General features: G+C 39.9%; 1 protein-coding gene across 1 annotated transcript; it reads right to left on the reverse strand.

The window, feature by feature from the left end:
- Positions 1 to 5,756: 5,756 nt before the first annotated feature.
- Positions 5,757 to 7,788, reverse strand: LOC143875383 (uncharacterized). The gene has a single exon (XM_077376959.1). The coding sequence runs from the start codon at positions 7,363 to 7,365 to the stop codon at positions 5,923 to 5,925; it is 1,443 nt and encodes a 480-aa protein (XP_077233074.1). The 5' UTR covers positions 7,366 to 7,788; the 3' UTR covers positions 5,757 to 5,922.
- Between the last annotated feature and the right edge of the window lie 3,315 nt (positions 7,789 to 11,103).

Raw genomic sequence — 11,103 nt, forward strand, 5'->3', positions numbered from 1 at the left:
ACAGGGAGAATTTGTTGAAAAGAACGTCCCAAAAAATATAACATTCTCGCTTTTATAATAGTAAGGATTTTGTTTATTGAATTTAAATCAAACACAAACTCTTGTCAAACAGAAACATCTTCACCACTGTCTTCACAAACATCTTCACCGTTGTCTTGAGAAACATCTTCACCGTTGTCTTCATGATCATTGCCTCCAAGATAATCCCCATTACCTCCTTGATCATTGCCGCCTCCATTACCTCCATGATCATTTCCGCCTCCATTACCTCTAGGATGATGGCTGCCTCCTTCCACCAATAAAGCCTCGAAGCACTAGTTTACAAATGGAGGGAGGCCCCCTTCTTGAAGAAGCTGGTTAATAAAGTTTGCGGCCACGTCCGGCATGGGATGAAGAGGAATTGGATCAATGATAGGAGGCTCTCCTTCAATAGGCTCGTTTAGTGGAGCGCTAAGGGTATTGGTCACAAATTGCCCAATACCAACCTCACCTGCCTCCTCTTGCATCATCTGTTGTACCCTACCTCGAACAAAATCCAAACGATTTTCTATGCGGAGGAACCTTCCATACATGCCGCGTATAGGGTCATCGATCCATGCATCGGTTTCTTCAGACGTCGCCCTCATAATTAAAAGTTGTTGTGCTCTGTAATTCTCGGACATAGCAGACGTTTTTTTATTGCAATTTTTCTAACTTACTATAAGCTGCTGAAAATTCTTCCACGTCGGCCCTTGGAATAGCTCTTTTGTAAGCAAATATCGCTCCAGGGCATATTTATCTTAAGATGGGGAGAGCCCCGCAATTGGAGGCCATCGAAGCAGTCTGAATCTCTTCATCAGTTGGCATTCTACAGTAAACAAAAAATAAAAATACTTGTTTCCAACACCATCGCCAACATGACATTTTCCGAAGAATATTTGTTTTCTTTTTACTCTCTTAATGTTAGAGGGATTTATTTACAGCGAAAAAAACATAAACTTAGTTAACATTTACCAAAGAAGAGCAAAAAAACTTACAGAACACTGGGAGAATTTGTGGAAAAGAACGTCCCTAAAAATATAACATTCTCCCTTTTATAATATAATAGTAAGGATTTTGTTTATTGAATTTAAATCAAACACAAACTCTTGTCAAACGTAGAGTTAGGATAGAAAAGGGTGTCCATTGATCTTAAATCCTAAAGTTAGATGACATCTTCTTTTTAGAAGGAGTTAAACATGAATTACATAAAGTGGGTCCCACTAGAATGGACAAATTCCAATTGGATGACATCTAACCCATGTTAACCGAGCTTCATATTAAAACATAATCCCTTTTATTTCTTTAACAAACCTCAAAGCATTAGTAGACCCCCTTCATATCTATAAATTCGGGTAGAAACTGTGTGCGTGACCAACCCTCAAGGTGTAAATGGTGGGCTGCACTTGATTTAGCCGAGTGCATATTTGACCTTTTCTTCTTCTTTTAATTAATGTGGGCCCATCTTGTATGGCCGAATGGTAGAAAATAATGTGACGGGCAAACCACATGTTGCTCCACATGGTGGTTGATTCAATATTCCAGAGAACCATACAAATGTTTTCAAGGTTCTCCTGAATACAAAGAAATTACCAAAGAAAGGTTGATTCAATATTTTTCTTCCCTCTTTTAAACCCAACTATTGATATCTTGAAGTAGAAGCATCTTCTCACAAAAACTAATCACTAGATTATAGAATTTTTAAACAATTTCGTCATTACATTTTTGTTTGATATTGTTATAAATGTTAGAAGCCAGTGGTCTTCCGTTATGTTCTCAATTCCATCCATGAATCTGTTAAAAATTAACTTGTACTATTTCCGCTGATGCTCCTATCTTTTCAGGCATGAACTCTACAATCTTAACTAAAACCCACTGAAGCATGCCTTCATTATCAAAACTTGAGGTTAGAGGAGTTGCAGAGTTGGTTCTTGATGTATCGTATTTTTTAGCATCCCTAGCAGTATAAGAAATTTTTAGAGTTAGTGATTCCTATATTAGCTCATAATGTGGTCTACATTTACAATAAATTAGAACTCTTACTGCTCTTTTCTGTTCATTACTACTGACTTGCAAGTGCTTTTATCCATATTTCATTCTTACACAGTCAGCAAAGTAATCATATGAGCAGCCCAAGTGCACAAGTTTAATCTGTTTTGCTAGTATATACAAGAAATTCCTTTTACTCCCTACACATTCACTTTAATGCTCTGTTTGGATGGTGGTAGAAGTTGGGGGGATTTAGAGAAGAAGAAGTCAAAGGGAAATCAAAAGGAAATCAGTCAACGGGGAGATTGTGAGCAAATCTCCCCGACATTGTTTGGTTGGGGGTAGGAGATGTGTAGGAGTTTTTTTACCGTATTTTTTAAGATTTTTTTGGGGAATGTTATCAGCACTACTGTTTTTTGATGAGGGCACTCCTCACTTTATAAAAAGTACGGTGGTATTATCCAAACTGTCCATTAGATGGGCCATAGCCTAAATAGGTTATGCCCCAAAATTATTTCCATTGGTTGATTCTAACCCTCCGATCTATAGAGTGTTAGGATCAACCCTCTAACATTCAGATTGGAGGGTTAGGATCATCCTATGGAAATGATTTTTGGAGCATAACCTATTTAGGCTATGGCCCATCTAATGGACGGTTTGGATCATCCTATGGTGTGGGCCATACCGTACTTTTAATAAAGTGAGAGTGCCCTCATAAGAAAACAGTAGTGTTGATAACATTTCCTTTTTTTTTTTTAAGGAATTTGCTAGCAAACTTCTCCTATGCCACTTCTCGGCATGTGGCCATCCTTGTACAAAGATGGGGCACATGGGCAAAGGTTGCTAGCAAAAGCAAAAATAAGCAAAAAAAGTAATCATTACAAAAAAAAGTAAAATAGGAGAAGTTATAAAGTTTTAAATGAAAAATTACCTAAAAATGATTATAAAGTTTGAAAATTACGAAAAAAATACCAACAAAATGTAATAAGATATGACAATTACGGAAAAAACTACAAGCAAAAGTAGAAAGTTATGACAATTACGGTGAAAAAGAATTTCCCTGAGAAATTCTTCCATTTTTCCTTCGATTTGGAGAAATTCGTCCGGCGAATTTCGACGGTTCCACGTCACCCGACAAGCGCCCGACATAACCGGCGGTCAAAATTCCAATTTCTGCTAAATCCCTACCAAACACCCCTCAGGTAATTAAGAGAATTACATTCCCTGCTATTTTACTCAAAAAAACGTAACCAAACAGAGCATAACTGTTTGCCATTGAAATTTCAGAACAAGTTGCACATTTCCAATCTTCAAACACCCACCCCAAATTTGAAATTATAAAAATATCAGAGATTCCAAGAAAAGATTAACAGGGAAACCATCGCTAGTTCAGTACATATTGCGCAAGTCGCTCACACTCATACTAGCACAAAACCCTAGAGCTCAACTTCATTGCTTTGATTTCACATTTTACATACTAGTATAAAACCCTATAGCTCAACTTCATTGCTTTGATTTCACATTTTACTGCTATCAATATGTTGTATCATCAAAAGAGGAGTCGGGAGGTGATTCTAGAGGCGAAAAAAGGCGATTAGTCCTCTCTCTCTCTCTCTCTCTCTCTCTCTCTCTCTCTCTCTCTCTCTCTCTCTCTCTCTCTCTCTCTCGTCATCTCCCTCTTTCCATGAATTTTGAGCCTCGTCCTCTCTTTCTTGTCTTTCGCCATTGCTGGCCCTTTCTCGTATCTCTCTCTTCCTCTGTTGTTTTAAGTGTCGCTGTCTCTTTGTCGTCTCTCCCCATTGCTGGCAAACTTTGAGCCATGGAGGCCAGATCGGGAGTATGGCTCTTCTGTGGTGGCTAGATTTGGGGCCGTGGAGGCCATATCTGAAGCTGTTGAGAACGGATCTGGAGTTGTGGAGGCCATGATGTTGAATTTGGAGCTGAGGAAATCCGCGGAGGTTGCCGGAGGCCGTGAAAGACAGTGGGTTGCTGGATCCTGAGTCGTGGAAGGCCAGCTATGCCGGATCCGGTGGTTGGCTATCATGCACGGTGAGGGCGCACAATAGCTCTGGGCTTTTGAGTGGGATTTTTGAAAATCGAATTCGGGATGTGGTGGAGAAGTCGGTGTGACGTGGCAGGTCACGATCTTGACTTAGGAGGCCCCACAATATGGCATTTTTATTGGATTCGATAGAATTAAGGCTATTGGGTGTTGTAAGGGGTAATGGGTTTCCTTTTGGGCCAAGGAGAATGCTCCTGGGCAATTCATACTATGTAAATCTGGTGGGACTACTGGTCCCATTGTAAAATTTGCTAGATGAATATATTTGTCAATTTAAAATAAAAATAAAAAATGTTGTATCATCAATGCAAATGCTCAAGGAATGGGATCACAAGAGATGCAACAGGCTAAGGCCCTGTTCGTTTTGGATTTTGAGTACAGATTGTGAGTCCAATACTGATTGGGATCACAAGAGATGCAACATGCTAAGGCCCTGTTCGTTTTTGGATTTTGAGTACAGATTGTGAGTCCAATACTGATTATTGGAATCAAAATTGACATTTAATTTTGAGTCCAATAATCAGTGTTGGAGTCACGATCTGTTCTCAAAATCCAAAACAAACAGGGCCTAAGTAATTGGACCCAAATTCCGTGTCTTCCGAGAGAAGCCACGGGATACCACAAGGACAGAGATCTTCAGTTTCACATCCCTCAAAAATCTTTAGGGTATATGAGAAGTGACTTAAACATCAGCTAAGAGGAAGGATGAAGGAGTTAATTAGATTCAGAATACAAACAGCTGAACCAATAGGCCTCAGCAGAATAGGCCCAATTAAGTATGATTGAAAACTTGACAAACATACATCATGGCCAAACATATTTATATGCCTCTGTTTTCTCTCAGTAGTTCACATGAATGGATATTAAATTCAAAACGCAAATTATGGAACCCACTACTAATATAAGCACACCATGGTTTGAACAGAGGACTGTCGTGCAATGCATTAAACAATGTTTCAGTCTTTTAGGAACAAAGATCAAACATCTCTTGTTTCTGGTGAACAAAAACATGAAAACCTACAGAATTCATCCAAAAATAGATTTGGAGCAAGATCGTCCAAATCAGTAGGCTCCGATGAGAACTCGAATGCTTGGTGTGGTCAGAGTTTTTATTAACCCAGGTGAGTCAAAGGAGTTTTGATTCACTTGGTAGGGAAAATTTCAGACTAGGACAAGAACTCGAATGATTGGTGTGCTCCAAATGCATCAAATCCAAATAAACTGCAACTTGAATCTAAGAATATGTCAACATGTTTAGATATTTGGCATCTTCCAAAAAGCCTTACTGGATTGGGAAGGAGAGTAGATTTTCATCCCAATTTGTTCCTAGTCTCATATGCCATAATTCAAAATCCCAATTCTTTGATCAGATGACTGTTAGGGTGTGGTCAAATGAGGGTCCACACACATACAAGCTGTTCAATGAAGATGGGTTGCTATAGCTGTGAACACACCACTACGTAAATTCGATGTGGTCCACAATACATCGTTGTTATTCACATACATCCAGACCAATTCATAACCCAACTTGTGCCCAACTTGTGCTGATATTTTTAGCTTAACGCAGAAGACACCATGCCTCTTGTTTATTCACTTTCTATTCATTGTTCAGCTAAAAGAAAGTAGAATGCTGGCAGAAACCATTAAATTGTATGAAATAAAGATGGAACAGAATCTCAGATACCCATTACGAGAAAAAGAAATTCATGACTTTTCCATTGATGGATGAACAGTAAAAAAGGAAACTAAGGAAAAAGGATACAAATTTGCAGCTGTAAAAAGAAAAAAACTAAGAAGAAATGGGAAAAAAAAAAAAAGAATCATAAAGAAAATATTATTGTTTTTGTTAGCAGTCACCACCATTGATGAACAAGAACACCACTATCTCTGAGAGAAGAAAACAACTCCAAGCACTGCCCATAAGTCTTCTGATACTTAGAACTCCTCTCTCCAGGACAGCATTTCTGCCATCTATTATAATGACATTCAAGGAAAAGCTCATCTATCAAACAAATCGCACCCGTCTCGAATAACCTCGGAATCAAATCGAATTCAGTCCCTTCAATATCCATCTTCATCACCACGAAATCCTTCTCCGAAACAGTATTCTTCAGCCAATTCGCGAAATCAAAACCTTGAATCCTATCCACATTCCCATTCCCAATCGATGAATCAACCGGCCTAATTCGACCCATTCCCCTGACTTTATCTTCTTTAGTCTTACCTGGGTCGCGATTAATTTCAAAGAACAATGTCTCATTCCTTACCCACGCCGCGTAAGGCAAGAGATTAACCCCTTTCTTTTTCCTATACTCATCATGGAAAACTCGGTCTGCTTCAATTGCGTATACTTCGAAAGTCCGATTCTGTTTCGGGTATTGCTTTTTAAACCAGCTCCCAATGCTCGATCCATAGCTCCTAGCTCCCACATCCACATACACATATCTCGGCTTAAAGCTTATATTCACCATTGATGGGAGATATTTTATGTTCTTTATATTCCTCTTCAATGTAATCCATGGTTTCAAAGGCTCCTCTGCAATCAGAGGTTCTGCTTTCTGAACCAATACCCTGTTGTGCCCTGGCACAGAGCACTTATTAACAGAACTGCCATCACGACCATGAATCATGGTCTCCTTCTTCATCACAATCTCACGTGAAAACCCATCAATTTCGCGCGATCGAATCAACCTACAAGAATTGAACAAATCTAGTAATGAATTCAGACTATACTCATCATTGGCCAAATTAGTATGAACTACCAAAAACCCTTGGGGTTTTAGGGTTCTTGTAATTTCTGATGCGAATTCTTCCAACCGATTCTCCCTAGAGAACACAAAATCAAAGGTATTATCATCGAAAGGGAGGCGGTGGGGCTCACCGGAGATAACCAAAGGCGGCGAGGGTTTCTTAGAAATTCCAATTGCGTCCACCACGCCTATCTCCTTTAAAGCAAACACCTCTTGCCCAATTAGGGTTCCAACACATAGGGCTTTTGAAGATGGAGGTAAAAACCCTTCAACAATCAGCTCTTGAAACACCGATGAGTAAAAATCAACGGTCTTCCTCCACTCTCGGCTCGTCCATAGATCTCGGACTGTAGTTTCGGACCCATCGGTCCGAATATAAGAAGCCCTTGAATCGATAACCGCACTACCGGATTTAACAAAGTTGAAATTCTCCGGGCCGCGGATCGTGACTACGTAGACCAATCGGAGGAGGAAAATGAGAACTCCAAAGAGAAGTGTACGGACCATAAGGTTTTTCAGGGAGCTTGGTTTTGTTGAAGGATCCATGAGAGAGGAAGAAAGGGAAGAAACCCTAACCCCAAATTTAAGGGTTTGTTTTTGGGTTGTTTCTATTTTGAGAAAAAAAGGAAACCCTAAAAAGAAAGTTACTAGCGAGAGCAGAAACGGGCGGAGGTGTGATTGGCTCCGATTAGAGGATGGGATGACGTGAAGGTACGAAAATACAAGGAAATGTGAGGGTTAATATCGTAAATATTAATGGTTTTTTTGGGAAAATAGGATTTGTTGTTGCCTCCTGTTTCTCTCATATCTCTCTCTCACTCTCTCACGTCTTCCTCTCCATCTGTCTATCTGCCTCTGGTTCTTTCTTTGTTTTGAGAGGAATAAAATACAAGGACGGTTATAACAAGGGTGGCGAGGATATACACGCGGTTACGTGTTGGGATTTGACACTAGTTTTTTTACATATTACGAAAATACCAGTAGTCCGTGTAGGTGACGGTTTTGGGTTCGTTTCTTTTCGTTTCTGACGTTGAGAGATTCTTTGGTACGTCTCGTCGGGAAGCCTCGCCTGGTATAAAAGTTAAGTAGCTGAAATCTTGGCGTTTAACTAGCAGGCCCTTTTCTAGGGGACCCACCGGTGTTTCTCTTTTGAGTAATTATGGGTGAAACTCGGGTCGGGTTCAATCCCAAAAAAATGTCGGGTCAGTTTGAGTTCGGGACGGGTCGGGTTGGTGGAGGGTTTGGGCAACCTGACCCGAGTGAAACCCGACATTTTTTATGAATTTCTTTTGTAAGCTTAGAAACTCGGGTTGGGTTGAGTTAACTCGGGTCGGATCGGGATCGGGATCGGGATCGGGTTAGAAAAGGGGGTTCCTCGGGTCGGGTTGAACCTCATCGGGTTGGAAATCGGCTCGAGTCGGGTTGGCCAACATGAGCAGAGTTGCGCCCCTACTTTTGATCCAATGCAATGCATCCGTAGCCCCATCAGTTCACAAGTGGGTCCCATAACTCCTGTGATGAGCTACTGATAAATGCGAAGTGATAAATTCTACCCTTCACTATGGGTGCAACTCGAGTCGGGCGGGTCGGGTTTTCCAAAACCCTACCCTACCCTACTTGAGAATTATCTGGAGTCGGGTCCGATTTTAAAGATTGTAGGAAAAAAAAAATTTCTTCAAACCAAAAATCTCTAAATTTATCTCATCAAGTGTATAAATTTAAGAAGGACACTATATTTTCACATAGCAAACATGATCACCTCAATGAAAACAATTGTATCAATATATTGGAAAATAGTTTGGTATATTATCCAAGAGATATTTAAGAAAGTCACAGTACAACCATTTGAGTGGGGCCGGGTTTTAGGTTTTTTTTTTTTCTTTAAACCCGGCCCTGCCCAAGATTGAGTCGGGTTTTCAAATTTAAAACCCAACCCTATCCAGGATTTCTAAACCCAGCCCATGTTTTTTTGAGTCGGGTCGATGCAGGTCAGGACCCAAGTTGCAGCCCTACTTTTTACACTTAAATGGGTGGCCCCAAAAAAAGGGGGGGGGGAGGAATATATCATTTACCAAAATTTGTATAGGACCAGAGTCATCTCATATGCACATGCCACTTTATAATGATAGGAGCTGTTGATCTAAATGGATTGCAATTGTTTGTTGTCTTGATGGAAAAGAATGCATTAAAATGGAGAACTGTTGGATTTCTATAAGTAAGGGACGAGTGGTTTGTATAAAATCATCTTACATTGAATGCAATTTTCAATTTCATTAGGGATTTTTTTAAAAATGGTGAGATTTTAATTAAAGAAAAGCCTCGGCTAAGGCAGTCATGTTCAATTTCATTAGTTATAAAATATGAATATATGATAGTTATATTCAGTAAGAAATAAAGACCCTTAAGACATGATTAAAAGGATTGATTTTTTGACTATATGCTATGTAAGGTAGAACCTACCACGTGAATTGTTTATCTCAATCAACGCATGTCCCATGTGCATGTGCATGATACGACTGAGGTGCATATTATTACAATGCGCATAAACAAAGGATGTCATTATCAAAATCAATGGAGTGCGGTTTCATTTTCCTTATCCTATTTATATGTTGATATTTTCACCCCCCCTGCATTACATGCATGCTCCCCTTTTAACCTGATTTGACATAAAGTTGGGCGTTCATATCGTCTCCCAATAATAATTTGGCAAGACCTTTCCTCATATAATCATGGTTTTGAATTTCAACCTAATTCTGAAACTAAGGCTTCTGTCCAGACTGAAACTGAAATCAGGTATACCTGAAAACGTTACAAAATTTAGGCTGAAATTTTGTCTTTCCTGAAATTTCATCCGAAATTAAAAGATTTTCACCCAAAATCTCGGTTTTCTTTATTATTTAATATTTTCCTGAAATTTCTGTAATTTCGGCGGAAATTTCGTATTAGATAAAGTATCAGTTTAATAGACTTTGTCAGATTTTGACTGAAATTTTAGTTTTGGTGAGGACCTTAACGCATTCCGAAACTGAAATTTGAAACCATGCATATAATTTCTCCACTTTCTACTTTCCACAATAAGCCATGGAATGGAGCTACGTTAGGTAGGTATTTCATCATCTAGGGGACGGCTCTGTTATTTGCCACTAGATGTAACTTTGGGCCAGATCCTCCCTTGTTTTGGTCACGATCCTTTCGAATTCCTCAGGGTCTGATCCATTTTTTTGCGCCTTTCCAATATTACATTTTGAATCTCGTTTACAATTCATTTTGAATCGGACCGTCCATTGGAGTATCCTTGATCTTACTCACAAAGGAGTACATAGTTAGGGCTTAGGGCTACTGAAAGGAAGAGGAAAGAAACTCAAGGAGGGGAATCACGAGAATCGTCTTTGAAATTGAGTAGAATTTTTAAGATAACAAAAATATTCCTGTTGGATAGAAATTGAAAATGTAACGGGTATTTTCGTACATTGACACCCACCATTCAGGTCAAGGACCGCTCCTCATATTCTGTGGCTACACCTAGGTCGTGTCCCGATCCGAAATAATTTTGGATCTCATGATATGGATCCGTGGACACAATCGGATCCAGTGATGTACCCAAATCCTGTCCATCGGGTCCAGCCGATGAATTCCAAGGGCAATTTGACAAGATCGGACCTTACTTCTAGGTCTATTGACACCCTTGGAAATCAATGGTAGCTCCGTTATTTTAATGAAAAGTTATGGCCTTTTAGGTAGTAACAGGTGGGGCCATGCATTATTCGGTGAGAGTTAGGTTGGCATAGCTGGAGTACGCAAGGCATGCCTACATCTTTCTGTTTATTTTAATTTTAAAAAGACATGATGTTGTTGCCCCTGTTTATCCTCTGCCGCTCCCTTAGTAACGTGCCGTGCGGCAGGTAAAATGGGGGCGGAAAAGGAGAAGCGGTACCTGAAAACATAAATATTTTCATCATTTTTTTCTGGGGTGATGATATTTTCACCCCCCCCCCCCCCCCCCCAGCAGTATTTGTACACCCCACTTGTAAAGGGATTTGAAATAAAGTTGCCCTCTTTTCACGTCAAATCGGGTTATAAGGGGGGTGTGCACGTAATGTAGGAGGGTGAAAATATCATCTCCCTTTTTGTGTTCTAACAAATCTTTTAACTGACGTGTAACGCCGGGAGGCCTCAACCGTTTCCCATGTGGGGAGTCAAAGATGGACCCACATCTTTATTGTGGATGGCCCCCACTGCTTCTCGAAGACAAGAACATCCACCTCTTCTCCTTGAAGAAATCGT

The sequence above is a fragment of the Tasmannia lanceolata genome, unplaced genomic scaffold, assembly GCF_043159265.1.
Source record: "Tasmannia lanceolata isolate RefF3 unplaced genomic scaffold, GAP_Taslan_0.1 ptg000002l, whole genome shotgun sequence".
Lineage (NCBI taxonomy): Eukaryota > Viridiplantae > Streptophyta > Magnoliopsida > Canellales > Winteraceae > Tasmannia > Tasmannia lanceolata.

Coding starts and splice junctions, on each gene's coding strand:
- LOC143875383 (XM_077376959.1), bottom strand. CDS start 7,365: ATGGATCCTTCAACAAAACCAAGCTCCCTGAAAAACCTTATGGTCCGT.